The 24,441-nt window shown below is 47.4% G+C and overlaps 1 protein-coding gene across 1 annotated transcript; it reads left to right on the top strand.

Annotated features, from left to right (window-relative positions):
• Positions 1-274: 274 nt before the first annotated feature.
• On the top strand, positions 275-24,441 carry GTPBP4 (GTP binding protein 4). The gene is made up of 17 exons (XM_047848075.1): positions 275-397; positions 2,161-2,331; positions 4,924-5,027; positions 5,107-5,243; positions 7,012-7,112; positions 8,386-8,478; positions 9,748-9,939; positions 10,021-10,086; positions 12,056-12,145; positions 12,897-13,007; positions 14,645-14,722; positions 15,036-15,087; positions 15,471-15,571; positions 16,970-17,167; positions 18,721-18,786; positions 22,748-22,891; positions 23,778-24,441. Exons 1-17 carry the CDS (start codon positions 350-352, stop codon positions 23,928-23,930), a joined length of 1,905 nt encoding a protein of 634 aa, XP_047704031.1. The 5' UTR covers positions 275-349; the 3' UTR covers positions 23,931-24,441.

Raw genomic sequence — 24,441 nt, 5'->3', positions numbered from 1 at the left:
AGTTCCTGGGACTCCGGGCCCCTAGACCCCCGGAGCTCCCCGGAATCCCAAGCCCCTCGAGCCGGCCGGATCGAAAAGCACAAGCCCGTAGGCGGCCTGTCGGGGCCGTGACCTCTCCTCGCCTCCCCACCCCCACCCCCACCCGCCCTAGCAGGTCCCAGCAGGTCCCGGCCACCTCCTCCTCCGGGGACCTCCGGCCGGGCGGGGGCGCCAAGCGTCGAGGAAGCCGTGCAGGGGGTGGGGGCGGGGCCGCAAGGAGATCCCGGAAGTGACGCGCGGGCGGAAGTCCCGCCCGCTCCGGCGGAAGTCCCACGCATCCGTCCGCGTTCCCTCGTGTGTGGCAGCTGGCATGGCGCACTACAACTTCAAGAAGATCACGGTGGTGCCGTCCGCCAAGGTAGGCGGCCGCGAGGGCTCATCCGCCCTCGCCTCTCCCTGCCGGGGGACTGGGAGAGCCCGGCCCGTAACTCGGGGATGGGACAAGGGTCGCCTGCTCCGGGCTGCCTCTCCTCCCAGGCCACGTCCTCCCAGATGAGGGCCCTCCGGGGTTAGGGGTTCCCCCAGGCAGCAAGGCTCCTTCTTCAGGCCCTTGCGTCAGGCGTCAGGGTCCGTCCTCAAGGGTGAAGGTCCGTCCTCAGGCATCAGGGTCCCTCCTCAGGGGTCAGGGTCCTTCCTCAGGGGCCAGGGTCCGTCCTCAGGGGCCAGTGTCCCTCCTCAGGGGTCAGGGTCCGTCCTCAGGCATCAGGGTCCGTCCTCAGGGGCCAGTGTCCCTCCTCAGGGGTCAGGGTCCGTCCTCAAGTGTCAGGGTCCGTCCTCAGGGGCCAGGGTCCGTCCTCAGGGGCCAGGGTCCGTCCTCAGGCATCAGGGTCCCTCCTCAGGGGTCAGGGTCCGTCCTCAGGCATCAGGGTCCCTCCTCAGGGGTGAAGGTCTGTCCTCAGGCATCAGGTTCCCTCCTCAGGGGCCAGGGTCTGTCCTCAGGGGCCAGTGTCCCTCCTCAGGTGTCAGCGTCCCTCCTCAGGGGCCAGGGTCCCCCCTCAGGCATCAGGGTCCCTCCTCAGGGGTCAGGGTCCTTCCCCAGAGGTGAGTGTCTACTCCTTGAGTGTCTGGGATCTTCTCCAGACCTTGGGGTCCTTCCTAGAGGAGAGGTTCCTCCCCAAGAGGTGGGGCGGGTCAGGGAAAACTCCGTGAAGTAGGTCAGGCTTTTGAACTGGCGTCTTCCGGATTCCTAGACTCCGCTAATGGAGGGGAAAGGGGAGGCCTCTGGGCTTGTCTCTGTTTGCACTGGGTACAGGAGCCAGAGTCACGTACATTCTCAGTCACTCTCCACATCTAGGTTTGCTTGTTTAATGTCCTTCCAAAGTCAAAGATACGTGGATTGAATTTTTTCCCTTTAATATTTTTTCTGGTTTATGCTTGATTTATATGACTAAAGTTTCGGAGGGTTCTAGGTATTGGAAATACAGGTGGGATTAAGAAAGTGTGGGACGAGGCTCCTTGGGTGGCTCAGCCAGTTGCATGTCCTACTCTGATTCAGCTCAGGTCACAATCTCGGTTTGTGGGATCGAGTCCCGCATCAAACTCTGCACTGACCACGTGGGATTCTCTGTCTCCCTCTCTCTCTGCTCTTCCCCACTCGCTCGTGTGTCTCCGTGTCTCTTTTTCTCCAAGTAAACATTTTTTTTTTTTTTTTTTTTTTAAATATGGGATAGGGGCACCTGGGTGGCTCAGTCGTTTGAGCGTCCGACTTCGGCTCAGGTCACGATCTCACGGTTGGTGAGTTCGAGCCCCGCGTTGGGCTCTGGGCTGATGGCTCGGAGCCTGGAGCCTGTTTCCGATTCTGTGTCTCCCTCTCTCTCTGCCCCTCCCCCGTTCATGCTCTGTCTCTCTCTGTCCCAAAAATAAATAAACGTTAAAAAAAATTAAAAAAAAAAATAAAATAAATATGGGATAAAATTTATTTAGGCAGCCATCTGCTAAATGTTTTTTAAAAGCCAAAAACTATGAACATGAACCAAGTTGGATATAAAAGAGTAAAGATTTAGTTAGGAAAAGTGTTTGTAGTTTAAAATATATGGTATTGTTAATTGTTGGTCTTTGAGGTTTCAGAGAAGTGGATAGAAAATAAACATTTTTCGTGTACTGTCTCTTATTTGATTACAGGACTTTATTGACCTGACGTTATCGAAGACTCAACGGAAGACTCCGACAGTTATACATAAACATTACCAAATTCACCGCATTAGACATTTTTACATGAGGAAAGTCAAATTTACTCAACAAAATTACCATGACAGACTCTCACAGATTCTAACAGATTTCCCCAAATTGGATGTAAGTGATTCTGGCGGACACATATGGCAATATCAATGTGAGCTTTCAGATAATTTATAGCCAGTTTGTGTACTTATCTGACAGATAATGAAGGAAACAAAATTATTCACTGGTCAGACTTTGTGAGTTCATGGCAAAGCTGGGAAAAGAACACAGGTGTTTTTTTTTTTTATTCCTTACTATTCTTCCTTTCCCCCAAACTAAACTCCATATAAGAGGGCCCAAAGCTATCTCCGCCACCTTTTTTTTTTTTTTTTTTTTTTTTTCTTTTTTTTTTGGTAACTTCTAGGATTGCAGGCACCAACCCAAGCTCTATAAAAGCTATGGATTGTGAACCTGGCAGCTCACCAGCCTGTATGGGCTTCCTCTTTCCAAGGCTCCTTAGTGGCCTCAGGTTGTAGCAGTGGCCTGAGGTCCACCACTGTTTGTTTCATCAGCCAGTGATGGTCAGTTCAGCACTGTCCTGTCTGTTGACTGGTGGGAAGAAATTGCCTGGGGGAGCTGTGACTTCTGCATTCAGCTAAAAGGGTTGAAGTCTTCACTCTCTAGCATAGTAGGGTTTACCTGTTGATTAAGCCGTGGAAAGCCAAGAGCAGACACTGCCCGTGAAATCCCCGTGTAGGACAACACTGCTGCAGGGTTATTTGGGGTGGGCTCCACAGTGCAGGGTGAGAGCCTAAATCGGCCACTGTCCCCAGATAGTCCGTAAATCTAGGTTAAGCCAGGAGGCAAAAGTTGGTTTATGTGACAACAGTTTCTTCTATATTTATTGAAGGTGACAGTAGTTTGTTTAAAAAATTACAGATGTGCTTAAAATAAGAGTAGAGATTTTTGCTAGTGGACAGGCACTTAACTTTGCACGTGTCTCCTGGGCATGCTGTAGGTGCTCAGTAGAGGCTCGTTGAATGGGTGGATAGTTTGTTGGGAAAGGGTGGGTACCCTAGAAATTACCTAGAAGGAACCAGAAGAGTAAGATGATTGGAAACTGGTGTGATATTTGGAAACACCTGATCTGGGCAAACAAAATGCTTTGAACTAATTAGCACCAGATTTTTGTGGTTCTTTGTAAGAAGTTTTATCTTTTTCATCCTTGGTATCATTTTTTAATACAATACATTTAAATTGTGAACGTTGTATTCCTTTTTTCTTTTTTTTTTTTTAACGTTAGCTATCCGAGAATTTTAGAGCAGAAGGTTAGCATAGTTACATTCATGGAATAATTGATATGTCTCAGGTACTTATCTAGGCCCTGGGAACACAGTAGTAATAAGTCCCTGTCCTCGTCTAGTGAGGGGAAGGGTTGTAAACCCAGAAATCTCTAGAGTTTGCAGCAGAGATCTGAAGGAAACGAGTGCGGGGCTGCCTGGAGAGAAGCACTGTAGGCACAGAAGCAGCAGGTGCAGAGGCCCCGAGGTACAGAGTGTGAGGTCTCAAACGGGAAGACCCATCAGGGTGTGTGAGAGGGCGGGTACCTGGAGATGAGTCAGAGATGGTGAGTCGCCGAGCCGCCTGGTACAGGGCTCGAGTTCTGTTGTTAGGGAAACCTTCCAAGTTGAGTGTGGGACGTGCCGAGCTTTGACTTCTCTTTTAGAGGATGCGTGGCCTGTGGGGTTAGGAGACCACTTGAAGGTTGACGCACCGACGTGAACAGCTGGCGGTGGTTGGAAGAGCTGAACTTGCTCGTAGCATCTTGGGCATCTTGCAGTTGCCATCCATCCAGACGGGGAAGTGGGGCATTTTGAGGACGAGGAAGGGGGTGGTTTGGACGCGTTGGTCTGAGATTCTGGTAAGGTGTCCGAGCAGAAGTGCGAGTAGTCTGGAGCTCTGTGAGAGGTGTGGCCTGGAGATGTGCAGTGGCACTCAGGAACCCGTCAGTGCCTTTAGATCCACGTGAGGTCACCTAGGAGCTGAACCTGGAGAGAAAAGTGCTCCTAGGAACTCTGATGTTTAGTCTTGGGTGGAAGCATAAGCCAGCGAGGGAGTTTGAGGAGCGGCGAGGGGAGAGAAGAGCCAGACAGTTGGTCCCAGAGGCCAGTTGAATGGAAAGCACCAGGAGGCATGAGTGGTCAGCTGTCTGGTGCCGTGGAACGCTCTGGTAAGATGAAAGGAGTTCGGGGAGGGAGCTGATCTGATGAGCCGCTCTGAAGGACGGGTGGACACGATTGGGACTACACTGGGTTCAAAGGAGGAAGAGCTAGTACCTCTCTGTGACCTTCCCCAAGAAGGGGAGCAAAGGAACGGAAGGGTTGTGGGTTCAGGGAGCTTTCCAGCTGTTAGAGCTGAGGGGGAAATGACGGCGTGTTTGCAGGCCTGGTTTCAGGTCTTGAGTAGGAGGGGCAGGGGGTCTGGTGCACAAATGGAGACCTGCAGATGAGGTAAAGGGGGATCAGTCTGGGGCCCAGGCTAGATGGGCAGGCAGAAGTGACCCCTGAACTCTAAACAGTCCTCAGTCGGGAGAATGGACCGGGGAGGAGATCTGGGGTTTGAAGAGCGTGGAAAAGGCAGGACATACTTCAAAATTATTCTTCAAGAATTACTGACACATGGGGATGAGAAACCTGTCCCAGAATGACCGCTTTATTTCTGTTTTAGGATATCCATCCATTTTATGCTGATTTGATGAACATTCTCTATGACAAGGACCATTACAAGTTGGCCTTGGGACAAATAAATATTGCCAAAAATTTAGTGGACAAGTAAGGTATCTTTTAATACAGTATCTTTTAAATTATCGCCTGAGGTGAAAAGTATCTTATATCTTTTTATTTCTTTAAGCGTGGCTAAGGATTATGTGCGGCTTATGAAATACGGAGACTCTCTCTACCGCTGCAAGCAGCTGAAGCGAGCCGCCCTCGGCCGGATGTGTACAATCATCAAAAGACAGAAGCAGAGTTTGGAGTATTTGGAACAAGGTACCTCTTTTACGTAAGCAAGGACAGTGTTTAGTGTGTGCTGTTAAGGTACTCGATTCTTGTCAAGAGCTTATTTTTAGGGTGCTCTTTTTTGTTTTATTTTAGACCTAACAGGATCAAACCATTCCTTACCCATCCTTTGAGAAACTCTGACAGGCTAGTTATTACTGAAAAAGCAGCTGGTGCTTAAAATGCTTATGAATTACTAGTACAATTTTTTTAGATGTTTATGTATTTATTTTTGAGAGAGAGAGAGACAGTACGATCAGGGGAGGGGCAGAAGAGAAAGACACAGACTCCGAAGCAGGCTCCAGGCTCTGAATCCATGAGCCTTGAGATCATGACCTGAGCTGAAGTCAGAAGCTTAACCGACTGAGCTACCCAGCTGCCCCATAAATTGTTTGTTCTGTTAAGAGGACTTGGGGCGCCTGGTGGCCAGTCAGTTAAGCATCCGACTCTTGGTTTCAGCTCAGGTCAGGATCTCACAGTTAGTGGGATTCAGCCTCGTGTTGGGCTCTGTGCTGACAGGGTGGAGCCCTGCTTGGGATTGTCTCCCTCTCTCTCTCTGCCCCTTCCTGCTTGTGCTCTTTCTCTCTCTCAAAAATAAACAAACATTAAAAAATAAATTTAAAAGTAAAGTTTAAAAAAAGATTTTAAGAGCTTTTCAATATCTGGGCGCTTAGGTGGCTCAGTTGATTGAGTCAGGTCATGATCCCAGGGTCGTGGGAACAAGTCCCATGCTGGGCTCTGCACTGAGCATGAAACCTGCTTAAGATTCTGTCTGCCCCTCCCCCACTCACACACATTGTCTCTCTCAAATAAAAGAGGGGCGCCTGGGTGACTCAGTCAATTAAGCATCCGACCCTTGATTTCAGCTCAGGTCATGATCTTGAAGTTCACGAGATTGAGCCCCACATAAGCCTCCATGCTGACAGTGCAGATCCTGCTTGGGATTCTCTTTCTCCCTTTCTCTCTTTCTCTCTCTCTCTCTCTCTCTCTCTCTCTCTGCCCCTCCCCCACTCATGCATGCATGTATGTGTGTGTGCACGCACACACCCTCGCTCTCAGACTTTAAAAAACTAAATAAAATAAAAGCTTTGCAATATGTGTTAGCATGAAATTGTCACTCCAGCTTTGTTACATGATAGTTTAATTAAAGAGGACGGTTCTGAATTAAAGTAGTATTTCTAACGAAACAGGTATCTGCCTCTATACATAGATTTTTACGCTGAAGTGTTCTCGAGTCCTCTGGGTTTGTTCCCCCTTTCCTGGCATCTTACAAATGATTTGCGACAAGCTTGTAGTACTTGACTGCTTTGCCAGTGCTTCCAGCGATCTGTTTTGTTTAGTCTTGAGGGTGGCCTCATGGTGTCACCTCCTTGCAGGTGATGCACCTAGTCGTTGCGTGGAACTAGCCCAGTGCCTTGGCAGGAAGTGGTGGCATGCACGTTTGCTTCAAAAATGCTTTCCAAATATCCCACTTAGTAAGAGCGGTCTGGGCACCGCTTAGATGTGTGTTTCTGGCCCCACTTTTGACCTATTGAATAGGACTGTGGGTACAGCCAGAGTCGGGAAGTACGCTGCTGTGTGCTATGGTGCCTCTGCAGGCAATCTTTTTTCTATTCATACTTTTTCTGTCGCTCACGTTGTAAATGTTGGAGTGGGGTTAGTATAACCATGGGCCAGGAGTACAGCTAAGTGAAGCAGATCTTAAAGTTTGAGTTTCATAATTGCTCTTAAGAAATCAAGCACATGTTATTTCCCACAGTGCGTCAGCATCTGTCCCGTCTGCCAACTATTGACCCGAATACGAGGACCCTGCTCCTGTGTGGGTACCCGAATGTTGGCAAGTCCAGCTTCATCAATAAGGTTAGTATGTGTCTGGTGATAACGCAAGTGACCGAGGACCTGAGACCCAAGGGCTGCTATGTCCTGCCGTGTGGGCTGGAGGATGGCCAGCCGGTTAGTCTGTCAGCATTGTTGTCGGCTTAAATAGCCATTTACTTGAAGGGAGGACTGACGCTGTCTGAATCTAGGTCTCGGCTATTTCTGTTCTAGTATGCATTCCATAAGTTTCTAAGGGATTTGAGATGTTAAGTCCGGTTTTGTTAACACGGAGACGGAGAGCCTTTCCCAGGACGTACTGTCTCAGCCTCATCTGGGGGTGGTAGTGCCAGGGGCGCTGGGGTCTACCGTGGCAGGCTGCACTCGCTGAAGCGGGCTTCCTGAGGCACTACGTGAATGTCACTGGTTGACGTGTCACTGCTCACATCAAGTATTCGGTCCCCGTAGTGGGAAGTGGCTGAGTTGCTCTTGATTTGAGTGAGTTCATTAATTGGGACTCGAGGGTGCTCTTTATTTAGTAACTTGGTGCTTCAAGACCACTTGGCTGAGTTTGAGGGTCTTGAACAGAGTAGAAACCGCATGTAAAATGTGGGTTCATAAATAAGTAGATAAAATAAAATGTCACTTCACAACCAACAACAGCTCAGGTGCCAGACAACGACAGTTACATATGTGTGGTGCTTGCTGCCAGGAGCACTTCCACTTGAAGCCCATTTGCAGGTTTTTATTTTGTCCCTGAGTTGTGCTGACGTGACAGGCTGAAGCTCTGCGGTGTCTGGGCCGATGTCTCAGATGCTCGTGAGCCAGTGCTGCGGTGCTAAGCCACTGGCCACTTGATTAAAATTAAACAACAAACAGTTCAGTTCCGACGTTGCACTGATCACATCTCAAGAGTTCATGGGGACGTGTGGCTGGTGGGCCCTGCATCAGCAGTGTAGATAGAGCAAGTCTGTCTTCACAGCAAGTTCTGTGGGGCATTAGTGGGGCTGGGGTGGAGCAGAGCAGAAGCTGACGGGTACCTTCCCGGTGCTGGGCCTTCCTCCCCTCCCCGTCCCGTATTTGGACTCTGTGTCCTGGCCTCGCCTGCTGGCGTGAGGAAGTGGAGCCTGTCCGTCTGTCAGCAGCAGCTTCTGACATCAGGAGTGTAATCACGGGAGCTCTCTCGCTCTCTGGTTGTTTTGTCTTACTGCCGAAATCATTAGTCTCCATAACGTACAGGTGCCACATTTACCTTCTTTGACCGGGAATAAGGTTTGGAGCTTGTGTGATTGTGGAAGTTTTCGTTGTTTTGCTTCAGGTGACGAGAGCCGACGTGGACGTCCAGCCCTATGCGTTCACGACCAAATCCCTGTTTGTGGGGCACATGGACTATAAGTACCTGCGTTGGCAGGTGAGCGTTCCCACCGTCAGACATGGGGGTCACGTCTGGGTGGTTTTGTGAATGGGGTTTGATTTTGGTGGTCTCTGAAGAACTATAGTCTCTCCCCAGGTCCCAGTACACTTACAGGAAGACTCCGAAGGGGTGGGACAGGTTCTCGGGGTCACCAGGAATGTCCTCGTGAAGAAGACTCCCAAGCTTCGCGGCTGCCTGAGGGCAGTGCTTGTTTTTCTGCGAGAACTCGGGAAGCCGCCAGCTGCCAGAGCAGATGGCTACATCACATTAGTAGTGGTGCTTCTCATGAAACCAGAGTCTCCTTGTCGTTTCTGACCCTGTCCTTAGAAAGGACGTGCATTAGCCACTTAAAAGCATGGGGTAGTTTCCACAGTTGAATTTAATTTTGTAAATGATAAAGTCATTCCTAACACTTGGGAGTGTTTGCCAGTTCTGTTCTCTCTGTCGGGGCACCCAGTAGGCTGAGTCAGTAGAGTGTGCGACTCTTGATCTGTAGGTCATGAGTTCTAGCCCCATGTTTGGCATAGAGCATATGTTTAAAAAAAAAAAAAAAGGGAGGGGGCGCCTGGGTGGGTCAGCCGGTTGGGCATCCGACTTCAGCTCAGGTCGTGATGTCACAGCTCGTGAGTTCGGGCCCCACGTCGGGCTCTGTGCTGACAGCTCAGAGCCTGGAGCCTGCTTCGGATTCTGTGTCTCCCTCTTTCTCTGCCCTTCTCCTGCTCGTGCTCTCTCTCTCAAAAATAAACAAACATTGGGGCGCCTGGGTGGCGCAGTCGGTTAAGCGGCCGACTTCAGCCAGGTCACGATCTCGCGGTCCGTGAGTTCGAGCCCCGCATCGGGCTCTGGGCTGATGGCTCGGAGCCTGGAGCCTGTTTCCGATTCTGTGTCTCCCTCTCTCTCTGCCCCTCCCCCGTTCATGCTCTGTCTCTCTCTGTCCCAAAAATAAATAAACATTGAAAAAAAAAAAATAAACAAACATTAACAAAAATTACTTTAAAAAAAAAAAAGAGAGAGGAGTCCTTTTCTCTAGGTCACTGACTGGTTCTTCAGTGAGCTCTGCAGGGTCGACTCCTCCCCCCCTTTTTTGTAATATTTAAAGAAGAAGTACTGTTCCGTCATTGCTTTTTTCATTATGTCAGTTGGGAGACCCACGTCTTATTTACTAGTATTGAGAGGGCCGGGTTGGGTATGTGAGTCACCTCCAGGATATGCTGGGCAAGAAATTTGTGGGTATATGTGCTTTGGAGTAACAGACCTGACCCTTAGGTTGTCGATACTCCCGGGATTTTGGACCACCCTTTGGAGGATCGAAACACCATTGAGATGCAGGCCATCACGGCCCTGGCTCACCTGCGCGCCGCGATCCTATACGTGATGGATCTGTCCGAGCAGTGTGGGCACGGGCTAAGGGAGCAGCTGGAGCTGTTCCAGAACATCAAGCCTCTCTTCATCAACAAGGTGCGTGTGGGGACGGGTGTTTGCCGTTCATAGCCTGTGCCGCGAGGATAATCATTTCATTGTTTTTCTTCCCCGTTCCAGCCTCTTATAGTTGTAGCAAACAAATGTGATGTGAAGCGGATAGCTGGACTTTCTGAAGATGATCAGGTAAACTGTCTGAATGTTTTGAGTCTTACGTACTAATTCTAAGTTTATTCGCAGACAACCAAAGCTGAGAAGGAATTTCAGCAATACTAGTAAAGATTTTTATTCCACAGTTGAGGTCATTCCCTCAGTGGTTTGTTAGTGGCAAACTACACCTGACGTTTTCTGTCCTCTGCTCTTGGAGGCTGTGCAAGTATCTGTGCATTTGGCAGGACGGCGTGTTTAACCCCGGAAAGGTCTTGTGCTTCTTTAGGATGCGACTGTTCTCCGACCTTGGTGCCTGGAGGATGCAAAGCGCCTTCAGACGGGCTTTGGCCCTTTGGGTCTCTGCCGGCTGGTTGCCCAGAGCCGCGCTTCCAGAGGAGGTTCCTGGGGAGGGGGGGGTCGGGGGGTGTCACGTGCCTGCCACACACATTTGTGGGGGAAATGAGTTTGGGAGGTAAGCGTGGACTGAATGATGAAGAAGGGGCACCTGTAAACTTGCCAGAACTGTGAGTACATAGTGTTCGCTGTGTTTTCCACGAGGCAGGTAAGGTGGTTAGCCCTCATTTTCTACCCACACTTGGTCCCGCAGCTCTCTGTAATAGGCACTTTGGGGATAACTGCCTGGAGAAGGTTGGCACTAGTAACAGAGGTTCTCAGATTCTTGGACGCACCCAGGCCTGCAGGGCCAATCTGGGAGGCACCCCGCGTGGTGGGTGACACTCGAGTTTTAAGAACCAGTGCGCTAGAGTAATCTTGATGTGGCTGCGTCTCCTGGGGCATGTGCCACCGACCAGCTCTGTGTAGAGGGTCTCTTCCTGGCACCTCTGTCTCATGTTGGTTGGACGTCTTAATACCTGGTGAGAGGGTTTTAAACAGCTGTACTGGTTTAATGGGCACTGCAGCATGTTCATCAAGTTACTAACCAGGTAACCACTGATGTCAGAGAATTCACTTGTTTGAAAGGACTCAGATCCCTATTAAGTAATTTCAGTTTTTTAGGTTAATCACTTTGGAAGCTGCAGACGGGGTTTGGGTTGTGACGACCAAAGGTTAGGGTGAGTGTTGCACCAGGTGCTCAGGCTTCGGGTTGAAACGTGTCTGGGTTTCACCATCTGCCAGCCGTGATGGGGTGAGGTCTCCATCCTGGAGTCACTGGTGGCAGTTGCTGCATTGCTGGGCTACCAGTCAGTGATGTCATCAGGCAGATTGAAAAATCTGAAAGCCGGTGGGTGGCGGATGCCGTTGCGATGTGACTGTTGGGTTAACACTAGGGCGTGGCCTGCAGCCTGCCCTGTGTACGCCATCCATGCTCTGACCGTGGAGCGGCACCACGTGAGGAACATGGTTACGGCTAGCTCAGGTAGAGGCACAGTGGCTTGCATCATGTGCTAGTCGGTGGTGGGGTTAGCTGTCAGACCCCGCTGTTGCCCAGGACCACTGCTGTTTCCAGGAGAGGAGGAAGTCTAACTGGTAAGTGGGAGCCTGTAGTAAAGGTGTTTGACCTTGTTCATGAGCAGCTTACCTGTCACAGGATTGGCCCCCTACGTCTGAATGAGGTGGCCTTGGTGAAGAGCTACGCAAGTGAAGCCCCTCCTTTGGAGTGCGGTGATTTATTCATTTTTGTATTGTTTTCTAAGGAATTCTCTTAGGCTGCAGACTCTATGCATTTTATTTAAAAGTAGTATTGAAAACATCTTAAAAGTTTTGTATCTTGCTCCTTTTTAGAAGGTAACATCTCACAGAATGTTCCAGAGAGCTTCTGGTTTGCTTTTGTAGTCTGGTTTGATCCTCCCAGCAGTATTTTCTTTGTCACAGAAGAATATGGGGGGGAATCAACGTTTTGGGGAAACATCCTTTAGAAGAATTTGCAAATGAGCCACGGCCAGGCTAATTCGCATTTCTGATCCCTACATGAAGAGCAGTAAGAGTTGTCTGTAGGGAAGTAGAAATAAATAATGGCTCTCTTGTTTTCCTTCTGTCTCTGCAGAAAATATTTGCAGATTTGCAGGCCGCAGGATTCCCCGTGATTGAGACTAGCACCCTGACGGAGGAAGGGGTTATTCAGGTGAAAACTGAGGTCAGTCCTCCATCCACACCTATACTGCCTTTCTCGTGAGAGGTGTCTGCCGTGGGGAGAGGCTTTCCGTCCAGGTTGGAGAGCGTGTGCGCCACACTGAGCCCTGGTTTCCGCCATCCCACCCAGTCCAAATAGGGGGTTTAGAGGGATGATCTGACTCCCTCCCCGGGGGGGTTGAACCTCGTGCGCAGCCTGCTGCCCTTCTTGACCTGCTGGGATGTCTGTGCCAGCTGTACTGTGAAACTTGTTCAGAAGCAGGGAAAAAAAACAAGAAAAGAGACATTTCCTGTTAGATTTCACATGCGATTCTGATCATTTTACGCCCTTGTTATTTTTACCTGAAAGGAAAAGAGATGGCAGGGTCTGATGCTGTTGGTTGGCTTGGCGCTGTCGCTCCAGGGCCCAGGGTGGGCCTTGAACCTGGCTAGGGAACACGGCGCGAGGGTGACTGGTGGGGAGGCAAGCCCAGATGGGACATGGGGTGCTGCCCCAGCCTGGGCCTGGCCTGGTAAGGGAGAGGCCTGCTCCCTCCTGAGCGTGTGGTCTGCCCCCGGGGGGTCACCTGGATCTTGGGGTGATCCCCAAGATAGCACCAGTGGACGTGACTCCTGAGGAAAAGCGCAAAGCGGGACCCAAAGCTTGGAACACAGTCTGCTGGTTATTGTGGAGTCTGGTTCCTCTCCCACACCCCCACCTCCAGCCCGGAAGGTGGGTGCCTTGTGAGTCATGTCCCGTTTTCTCACCTTCCCAGGCTTGTGACAGACTTCTGGCGCATCGGGTTGAAACCAAAATGAAAGGAAATAAAGTGAATGAGGTGCTGAACAGGCTGCATCTGGCCATGCCAAGCAAGAGAGATGACAAGGTGAGGCTGCCCTTCCCAGGAACTTGGGAGCGAGATGCCTATGCCCTCTGTCCACACACACCAGCACCTGCCTCATGCAGGGCTCATGGGTGAGGCTCATGGGCGCCGTGTGCGCACACACCCACCCCTGTGGGCATCATAGTGGGCTTGAGTTTCTCGTCCAGAGTAACAGTTGTGTCCTGAATATAAAAGTGCCAAGGTAAAGCCTGCTGCTCGCTCCACCAGACATAGTTACTGGTAACTGTCTTGATGTTCCCATAAATCTTTCTGGTGCGTGAGCATATTTTTAAAAAAATTTAAACATAAAAGTGTATTACATTCTTTAAAATTATTCTGTTTTCTTGCTGTTACAAACAGTGCTGTGTCACATGTCTTTGTGCATAAGTCTTTTATTTGCAGAGTGAGTTTTCAGTAGGCCATTGAGAATGACATTGTCTCCCAGAAATGCCTTCCTGGGATATGCTCCGCGTCCCCTCATCATTGGCTGCTGTCAGTTTAATCGGTGGTTCCTTTAATGATCAGTTCAGGCAAGCATTTTTTTAAATTTTTGAACAGTTTATTTTTGAATAATCTCTACACCCAACATGGGGCTTGAACTCACAACCCTGAGATTAAGAGTTGCAGGCTCCACTGAGCAAGCCAGCCAGGTGCCCTGCCAAGCCTGCATTTTTCATGTACTTATTGGCCTATTAGTTCCTCAGGCCATTTATCTTTTACTCGTTTAATTTATAATTTTTATCTTAAGGAAATCAGACTCTTATATGTTCTTTTTTAAATAGGCTCCATGCCCAAATTGGGGCCCTTTGTGGGACTCAACTCACAACCCTGATACCAAGACCTGAGCTGAGGTCAAGAGTCAGATACTCAACTGACTGAGCCACTCAGGCACCCCCAGACTCTTGTATATTCTGTGGATTTTTTTTTTGTGTGTGTGTGTGTGTGTGTGTCATTTGCTTTTTGATTTGGGTTTTCTTTCTCAGCTTCAAAGAAATTATATGTTTTTAATATATGCTATGAATATTTAATAATTTTCTAATATATGCTATTAGCTAATATTAATATTTTTTTACGGCAACTAGGTTTTGTGTCCTGCATAGAAAGACCTCCCGTTCATTCCAAAAATATCTTGATAATATTTTTCTCCTATACTTTGTCCTGTACTTAATTATCTTAATTTTACCTGTTTTGAACCGAAGTTTTTGCTCAGTCTTGCATTTGATTTGTTCTTAGGTAGCAGGTGGAAGCAGCCACCCAGCTCTGTTTTTGCCTGGCTAGTCCTTAATCTCAGGACTGAGATTCGAATACTGTATGTTTTCGTTGCCTTCTTGTATGGACTTGCTCCGTGTCTAGATTTCTGTTGTCTGCTTTGTTTTTCTCTTGTATCACTTCTTTTGTTCATAATTTTCTCGAGAGTCTTGGTGTTTATTTTTTCTAGATAAACTGTGGATCAGCTGTGGAGTCTTCCTGGTTTCCGTGCCCAGCTGGCCCTGCTCCGCCCCCCAGTCTGTTGGTTCTGAGTTGCTCTGGCTTCACCTTGCCCTTGCAGACGGAGAGCGTGCCTCTGGCTTTTCACTCTCATGTTCCTTTTGCATTCAGCAAGGTGTTTCACGTCACTCTTTCTGGTGATGTCTCCTCAGGAAAGGCCCCCTTTCATCCCTGAGGGAGTGGTGGCGCGCAGGAAGAGAATGGACACTGGGGAGCCCAGGAAGAAGCGGGTAGGTCTACTCTCGCGGGTGCAGAAGGCCATGTGTGTGCACTGAAGGTGTCCTGGCCTTTACCCTCAGGCTCTGTGACCACAGCTGTGGCCGACGAAGGCCCCTTCCCTCGTGAGTGGGAGGGAGGTGGCTGTGGACACTGCGTGGATGTGAGCCGTAGAGCCAGCCGGGAATAGCCGGGCTGCACAGGCATTAGAGGGACGGGCTCTCAGCTTAGGGCAGAGGCTGTCTCCTGGGGCAAGGGGGTGCCTGGCGTTCATGCGCCTGGAATGCCAGCAGGAGCTGATGAGAGTTATCTGTTCTTTGGTTTCAGGAACGAGACCTTGAAGTAGAGCTGGGAGATGACTACATCTTGGACCTTCAGAGTAAGGGCCGGCATCCCTGTCGGGACGCTGTGGGAGGGCTTCAGTGCCCTCTTGCCCTGTGGCTGTACCTTCATCTCTTTCTTAGAGATGAGGCTGTGTGTGGGTGGTTCTGTGGCTTCAGGAGGAGGGTGGTTTGCAGCGTGCATGGTGCAGGTGCTGGGGCCACTGCTGCCTTTGTCCCCCCTGCCCCCGCTCGGCCCGTGGTCCCAAGCTGCTGGGCGACCCAGGAGGTATTTGGAGACCCTCTGCTGTGCTGTTCTGGGGTGTTATGTGCAGGCGCTCTGTTGTCTTCATGGAGCGATGTGTGTAAGAACTCATTTTGGGCACGTGGTGCTTGAAGGTATTAAAAACTGCAGCGAACATAACTTTTTTTTCAACCTCAGAGTACTGGGATCTAATGAACTCTTCTGAGAAACATGATAAGATACCTGAGATCTGGGAAGGCCACAATATAGCTGATTACATCGACCCCGACATCATGCAGGTTTGTGTCTCCTGTTGTATTATGTGATTTTTATTACTTCTGTGTCCCTGATCGCACAACCACAGCTGTCTGCCCGGCCGTACGTGCTGCCCTCATTCCTTATGCACTGTGAGCTTCTCCAGCCATCACTAACAGCCTCTCCCTCCAAGGCTCTGCTCCCTGTGCGGTTTCGGCCACGGCCGCCTCTGTGGGGCAGGTGCGTTCCGGTGGCCACGAGCCCCTGTCCTCCAACCCAGCCTGTTCTCCTCTCCTGGAGCTTTGCTTAGCCTGTGGTGTCCACGGGTCCTTTCACTTTAAAAACAAAACTTTTCTTAAGCCGTGGGTCCTTCTTTCATTGCTCTGCTGCCTTTCTCTCCTCAGTGAAGCTTTTTGAAAAAACAGTGTTTCCCGTCAACACTCCCTCATTTCCTTCCCGGATGCTGCCCTTGTACCATTTCAGTCTGCGGGTCTCCAAGGAGGAAACCCTACATGACCCTCCTCATCCCTGTTCCTGTTCCTCCTTCCCTTGAATCCTCTGTACTCTCTGGTGCTTGGTTCTCCTCCTTGCCTGTGTCCGAGCTGTGCACCTGTGCTCTGCTCACGCACGGTCCATGCTCCTGGCTCAGGAGCCAGGTCACAGCCTCCTTCGTACTCTACATGTGCCTCCTCGTTGTTGCTCTCTGAGTGATGTCCATTTTGAGCCTGTGGGTTCGCAGCCTGCAACTGGCCTGCCCGGTCCTGCCCACCTCCCTCCCTCCGTGCTTTTCACATCAGCCAAGGCATGGCCGCATCTGACTGAGGCATTGCTGTCAGGGTTTCTTTGCTTGGTTATAGAAAGTATTCGTGCGTATATAATTTTTTCTTTTATTGTCTAGATTTTATTTTTTAAGTAATCTGTATACTTAGTGTGGGGCCTGAAGACAGAACCCTGACATCAAGAGTCATGCTCCACCAACTGAGCCTGCCGGGCACCCTGTAACTTCTTTTTATTTGAACTGTACAGCCAGCGGTGGTGTTGGCTTGTGTTGGCTTGTGTTTGAGGATGGCCTCAGAATGGATAAATGGGATATTGGAGGCCTATGTCAGCTCACATAGATGAGTTCTTAGTTCTTCAAGGACGGAGGTTCTGTCCTGGGTCTGTTGGGAGTGCTGGGGAACGAGGGAGGTGTCATGTGCACCTGTCCCCTCGATGTCTGGAGTAATTGGTGAAGAGAAGGAGACAACATAGAAGCGCTCACGGGGTGCCGTGGGCTTAGTGCTGCACGGTCTTCATTTCCTCCCAGATGCTGTTTGCTGGGAGCTGAGTTCTGGGGCATCCTGTGTGGAGCCAGACGCGGGCGCTTACTGCCCTGAGAGGCATATGAACGTGGCTACACTCACGAGGTTTTCATTGTTGAGTTTGTTTAATTCCTTTTCAAGAAATTGGAGGAGTTAGAAAAAGAAGAAGAGCTGAGAACAGCGGCAGGCGAATATGACAGCGAATCCGACAGCGAGGACGAGGAGATGGTGGAGATCCGCCAGCTGGCAAAGCAAATTCGGGAAAAAAGGAAGTTGAAAATTCTGCAGTCCAAGGAGAAGAACACACAGGGGCCCAGGATGCCTCGAACCGCTAAGAAGGCAAGTTCTGTGCTTCCAGAGCAGCAGGACGGGTTTCTGCAGCTTTGGATTCTTGCACAGCCCTGCTAAAAGCAGCATGTCAGCCTAGACGTGGCCATGGGATTGCACGTACTTGGTTTGGTGATACGTACTGACTTTTGAGGTTGGTCGAGCCCTGATCTTTTTATTCTGCTGATGGCACCCTTCCTGCTGACATCCAGGCTCAGCATTGTTGGGTTCAGCCTCTCTGCAGTTGTGCAGATTGAGGTTGTGATTCGTACTTTGTGACAGTAAAGCCATTATTTAACATGTTCTTATTAACTTCTTTACTAGTTAGCGCTCCTCTTTGCAATTTACAGAAACCTAACGCAAGGCAGCTCAAATCCTCAGGCAACATGTTAGCTCCTGTGACTAGTTAGGACAGGGAGAGTCACACTTCAGGCACAAATGGGTCAAATGATGTCAGAATTCTTTTCAGTCTCTGCTCCATCTTTGTAGGTCTTTTTCTCTCCTGCCCCATGCTTTTGTCAGGGTGGCAGGTGAGGCCAGGTCCTGTGGTCACCCTCAAACCACAGGATGTGACAGCGGGGGGTAAGCTTCCCAAAGACAGGATGATGGTTAGGGCAGATACCTTTCGCATTAGTGTGTCTGAAGTACTCTTTTCACACGATGGCAAATGAGTGGTTCTTGGTAGGCAAGACCTCCATCTGTTTCCCCAGTGGCGCTCAGTGAGTTTGGGAGAAGCTGCTGTCGCTGGAGTCTGCATCTTGGGGCATGTCATGTGACCTCAGCGTCAGTGATCCTTGCATGCAGAGACCCTTGCAGAGTTGTGCAGAATTCAAGGTCGTGAAGTGTATGTCGTCTTGCACATAGTCACAGCCTGGGAGATACTGGTTTCCATGGGCTTCAGTGAACTGTCCAAAAACATGAACATGGGCCCAATTAAAAGATATAATTTCTTTTTTTGGGGCGCCTGGGTGGCTCAGTCGGTTAAACGTCCGACTTCAGCTCAGGTCACGATCTCGCGGTCCGTGAGTTCAAGCCCCGCGTCAGGCTCTGGGCTGATGGCTTAGAGCCTGGAGGCTGCTTCCGATTCTGTGTCTCCCTCTCTCTCTGCCCCTCCCCCGTTCATGCTGTCTCTCTCTGTCTAAAAAATAAATAAAACATTAAAAAAATTTTTTTTTAAAAATAAATAAATAAAAGATATAATTTCTTTCTTTTTTTTTTTTTTTTTTAAATTTTTTTTTAACGTTTATTCATTTTTGAGACAGAGACAGAGCATGAACGGGGGAGGAGCAGAGAGAGAGGGAGACACAGAATCTGAAACAGGCTCCAGGCTCTGAGCCATCAGCACAGAGCCCGACGTGGGGCTCAAACTCACGGACCGTGAGATCGTGACCTGAGCCGAAGTCGGACACTTAACCGACCAAGCCACCCAGGCGCCCCTAAAAGATACAATTTCTAAAAAAAACATATCATAGATAATTGTAAAAGGTACATTTTCCTGTGAAATTTTTTTTAAGCATCTTATCAAACTAATTTTTCTTAAAACATACCTTTTCCCCTGTGTTCAGGTTCAGCGGAAAGTCTTGGAGAGTGAGATGCGCAGTCTCGGTGTTGACATGGATGACAAAGACAATGTAAGTGCACGCAGATGGTCTCAGTCACATACGTATGTGGACATGTACAGCTTTGCCTTCGAAAACTAGACTCTTAGAAACCTGGGGGGTTACAGATGTGATCAAAGAAGAGATATGAACTTTGAGTATGTCTTTTGAGGAGTGTCACTGGAAGTGGCTGGCTGAGAATGGAACGTGTGTGTCCCACTGCTGTCCATATGCCCCGTGGGACAGCTCAGGACACTCAGCTCAAGGGACTGTGCTGCTAATGCAGGGGTGTCTTCATCATACTCCATTCTTGTTCACCACGTGAGAATTTAAGAATGCCTTGGACACTCCCATCGTTTTGCATTAAAAGTCATCCCTGAGCATCGGACTGCTCCTGGGCATTACGGTGATGTTTCAGTAATAACATCAATGATGTGAGGTGGCCTCTGCACTTTCTTCTTTCTCTCTCTCTCTCTCTCTTTTTTTTTGTTTTTTTTTTTTTTAATATTTCATTGTGTATGTATACATCGAATTCTGTTTCAGGTTAATGAAAATACGAAAAATACCAGAAACAAGAAAGAAAGAAATCACTTGTGTTCACAGTGCGCAAAAATAATCTAGGTTAACATGCCGTGTGTATCTTTCTATTTAATTTTTTCTGCAGAGGGCTTTAATCTTTGTTTCTTTAAGATGTAGTTATAACCATATTCTGTCTATCGTGTCTATATTTCACTGATGTATAAGCAAATTTTTTTGTTTTTTAAAGTTCATTCATTTTGGGAGAGAGTGAGTAGGAGGGGCAAAGAGGGAAAGTCCCACGCAGGCTCCATGTGACAGAGCTTGAGCTCAAAACTGTGAGATCATGACCTGAGCTGAAATCAAGAGTTGGACGCTTAACCAACTGAGCCACCCAGGCGCCCCAAGTGTTTTTTATTTTGGGGTAATTTTTCACATTTTTTTGAGTAAAAAATTTTAGTTTCTTTTAGACCTCAGTTTGGTTGCTGTTCAGAAATTCATTTGCTGGTATATGCTAACTAATTTGGATGTAAATTAAAAAAAAAGAATTTATTCACTGTTATAATTGAAAATAATAATAATCTTCAAAGTTATAGAACTCAAAAAAAAAGCATTAAGTACTGATTCAAAAGACAGTTATAACAAAATACCTGAGACTTTTCTGGAAATGATTTATAAAATCCAGAAAATTTGGAACAAATATTTGAGAAAATTTTCAACTTACGTTGTTATAAAAGGAAGAATTTTCAACTTATGTTATATAAAAGGAAGAATTTAATAATCCTATTATATATGATATTTTTCTAAATGACATACATATTGAAAGATGTATCTGTGAAAAAATAGAATTTTAACTATGGTTGCATCTGAGGTCTTATCTCAGGTGTGAAGATCATATCTTATCTCAAATGAAATAATCATCAACTCTTGTGAAATTTTACATGATGGTAATGAACTTAATATTAGTTTATCCACATAGATGCCCACTTTTACTTTTAAAAGTCTTAGGGCAAGCTTTATTTTAAAAGTTAACTTGCCAAGAAATTTCAACAGAGTCAACTTTGAGAGCAAAGTATATTCCAGAATAGGTTGATAACATACTAATAGCTGAATGATAGAGTTGGAATAGTCTGAAGGGAAAAAGCAAAAGGTACAGGATATTTTACAATGTAGAAAATAAGAAAGACAATTCTTCAGTTTTCATAAAACCTTTTATTTGGCATTACTGTAAATTCAACTCAAGCCACTGAGTTTAATTCAAAGAGCCAATACATGAATTTCTCATTGTTTGAAGTTGACATTCCATCTAAATGACACTATTCACTACTAGTAAAATCTGAGTTTCCAATTTTTTTTTCCAATTTTATATGACATATTCTTGTCCATCCCAATTATGAAAAATATGCAGGGAAATATTTTAAATGGTCTCATTTCTGTGTTCAAAAATCTATCATTATACTTCAGTAATCTTACATATTGCCAATTTTCATCTCCACGAACAAAACAAAAAACAAAAACATAGTGGAGAAAAAAAGCTACTAAGAAGAAGGAATATACTACACATAAGTAAATGAATAAATATCTAAGCTCACATTTAGCATGTCATTTTGCCTCTGGGGAACATGACAGAGTTTGAGTGTTAGGAGGTTACTGTTTGTTCTTTATCCAGTCACTAGTCATGAAGTCTCTAGCATTTGAAAACTGGTGAGATTTTCAGTTGCATACGTAACACTATGAATAATCATCACATACTAATTCATTCTGTTTGGCTCACTGAGCATTTTGCGTGATGTCCCTGATGTGTCCTCCACCTCTAGCACATAGACTATGTGGGCCCATTTCCCTCCAACCTCCCTTGTCCACTCTTTTTAATGCTGTTTAATCTTAAAATAATTCTGATTTTTTAAATTAAGTTTACTAAATTCTAGGTGTACACTTAATATCTAGCTTCAATATTGTCAAATGATTTTTCCAGAATAAAATACTAAATCTAATTTTTAAAAAATTCATTTGCTGTTAACTCAGAATATACGGTGATGTGTAAGAAATACACAATAAATTGGAATTAGTGTCTGGTAAGAATACAAATTGGAATAGAATGTCAGAGAACAAAACACAAGCTTATTTTTTATATTTTTTACTTGAACTTTGATTTTGGTGACTGAAGTCTTCATGGAGCATCTTAGGTTCTGTTTAGCGACCAGATACATGAGGGTTTGTTGAGTCAACACAAGACGGGCTTAGGTTGTGAATAGTTCAGACCTGTTTTCCTGGGAGCCCAAAGACTAGAAGGGGTTTCAGATAACTATTGGAATTCTGGTCTTTTTTTTTGATAAATTATGCTGGAGCATATTCATTTTTGTCTGAAATAACTTTTTCATATTCTGGATTATTTTTTCAAAACATTCCTAGAATTGGAATAACCAAAATCAAAAGACAAATTGTGTTACAGGTCCTTTCCAAAGGGGTTAGACTAATTTGGATTTTAATTAGCAAAGCTTGAGACTACACTGCTAGCCTGAGGCGTTATTTTATTTATTTTATTTTATTTTTTTTAATGTTTTATTTATATTTGAGACAGAGAGAGACAGAGTATGAACGGGGGAGGGGCAGCGAGATAGGGAGACACAGAATAATCGGAAGCAGGCTCCAGGCTCTGAGCTATCAGCCCAGAGCCCAACATGGGGCTCGAACCCATGGACCGCAAGATCGTGACCTGAGCCGTAGTCAGACGCTCAACTGACTGAGCCACCCAGGCGCCCCTGAAGCGTTATTTTAATGAACATCCATTAGCGTCTGACTTCTGACTGTTCGTTTTTGCAGGCTAACTGCCTGTGCTCCTGTCCAGGTGTTTTGTTGTTCTTTGGGGACAGGACATGGGTGAGTGAGGCACCCACCAGCATGAGCACAGTGGCCTCTCCCAGGGGCAGGCTTTGCTTCGCCTCAGCGCTGAGCTTCCTGAGGGCTGTCCCTGTGTTCAGGTAGATGGCCCCAAAGCTGGGGAGAGAGGACACACTACAGCGAAAATAGCAGTTAGGATGCTAGTTTCACCACCTAGGGGAAAGGACAGCATTGAGGAATGGCCAGCGTTAGGTAAACGGTTTCTAATGGAGTTACAGTCGCTTGTAACATAAAGCAGCCGTGTTAAGTGAAAAAGTATGTTTGACGAATAATGTGAAGTTAACTCTGTGTATGTGTGTGTGTATTTTTTTTTTTTTTTAATGAGTAGCAGGCAAAAGTTCATTAGAGTATAAGAGAAGATCAGAAAGGAAGAATAGTATGAAATCTCTTTACAGAGAGGGGACATTTGAAAGTGAGTGCCCCAAGTATATAATTTTAAAGAGCTTTAGTTTATTTGATAATGGCATTAAGAACTCCTGAGTGTTCTGTCTCCTTGTTGGTGTGATTTCGTCTGTCACCAAGCCTGGGAGCCGGGCTGGGGTCAGGCAGCACTGAATTTGCTGTTTATGCTTCCCAGGCCCATTATGCAGTCCAGGCCAGAAGGTCCCGGAGCATTACAAGGAAGAGAAAACGAGATGACTCTGTTCCACCCACATCAGTAACCCGGAGCCGCAGCTGCTCTCGGACTCCACGGGATGTCTCCGGCCTTCGGGATGTCAAGGTTAGTGCCCTGTGATGTGCAATAAAAAATAGTGGTCTCTACTGTTGATGACTCCAGGGCTCAGGGCACATACCCGCAGCTACTGTTTAGAAGGTGGGGACCGTAGGTGGGTGCTTGTGCCCCTGAGAGACAAGCTGGGTGTTCTGGACCCTTCCCTAGGTGCACCATTCCTTACTGGTGTCCTTTGTCAGGGGTAGACAGAAGCATGGTGTCATAGGGCACCAGGTGGTCTGAGCCGCAGGCCAGCCATGCGGGAACAAGCTAGGAAACGGTGCTTGCTCAGCACCTGGAGTCCCAAGCCCCCACCTTACAACCAGACCCTGCAGGGACCCAGCCCAGAAGGAGCTGTTTGGGTCAGTCTTTTAGGAAAGACATTCTGGATGTACACAGTCTCTTTTGCTGAAACTATTTAAATTAAATGAACACAAAAATTGTTAGTTTCAGCATTTTGAAAATTCAGGTACGAGAGAAAGTCTGTATATAAACTGGCCAGCAGTCTACTTGATGGAAACTTGGGATTTCCCTTCCACCATGCCTTTTCCTTCTAGAAATCTGGATTTTAATACTGGCATTATCGTTTGTCCGATGTGAGTATAGTTTCGTGGGCTGGTTCTCTGTTTTCTCGTGTGTCCCTAAGAGGGAGTTACAGCAGATATCCCCTAATCTTTCAGGTTCTTCTAGGCACAGAGCTTGTCTAGAAATAACATTCATTCCCATCTTCATTCTCATTGTGCAGACAGTTGAGTTCCTGCAGACACGGTGGGTCACAGAGGGACTTGCCAGCACTTCTCACAGAGTAGATCTGGACACTTAACACCTGCTCTTAACTGGTAATGAAAAAGCACACAGACACTCAGCAGCTAACGTGTGTCCTTTTGCTTTCCAGATGGTGAAGAAAGCCAAGACTATGATGAAAAATGCTCAGAAGAAGATGAACCGCCTGGGAAAGAAAGGAGAAGCAGACAGACATGTGTTTGATATGAAGCCCAAGCACTTACTCTCCGGAAAGAGGAAAGCCGGAAAAAAGGACAGGAGGTAGAGTCTTCTGCAGCTGAGATGGTTTGGCTAGACTGTTAGTTTCCTGGTCTGGTCCAGTTTCACGAAACGGGAGTCCTGGCTATAAACTGAAAATTGTGATGACATACCTGACGGGCTTGTTGCTTTGCTGTATGTTGGGGTGTGCAGGTGTGGGAGACGTTTGTCACCGCAATGATGGTAAGGTACCTTGAGCCGACTGTGGTTTCTGCATTTGTTGGGGTTCTGATTGCTTCAGGTCTGCAAAACTGGAAAGATTGATTGATGCAAATTTTTGTTTTGATGGAGAAGAATCTTACTTTCTTCTGCAAGAGGGAACTTTGGTTTGTGTATGTGTATAGTCTCCCAAAGAAAGCATCTCCTTGCAGACGTGGGCAGAAGGTTGGCGGCCCTGCCCTGCAAGTGTAAGAGTGAATGCCAGTGCTAGATTATTTTCTAGTTTTTTGGTACAACGTGTGCATCGTTGCAATCTATTTTTAATTAGTTTATCTAAAATAAACTTCTGAAAGAAAGTG

This window comes from Prionailurus viverrinus, unplaced genomic scaffold (genome assembly GCF_022837055.1).
Source record: "Prionailurus viverrinus isolate Anna unplaced genomic scaffold, UM_Priviv_1.0 scaffold_51, whole genome shotgun sequence".
Classification (NCBI taxonomy): domain Eukaryota; kingdom Metazoa; phylum Chordata; class Mammalia; order Carnivora; family Felidae; genus Prionailurus; species Prionailurus viverrinus.
The sequence above is the reverse complement of the archived record's forward strand: the minus strand, read 5'-3'. Positions and strand labels throughout refer to the sequence as shown.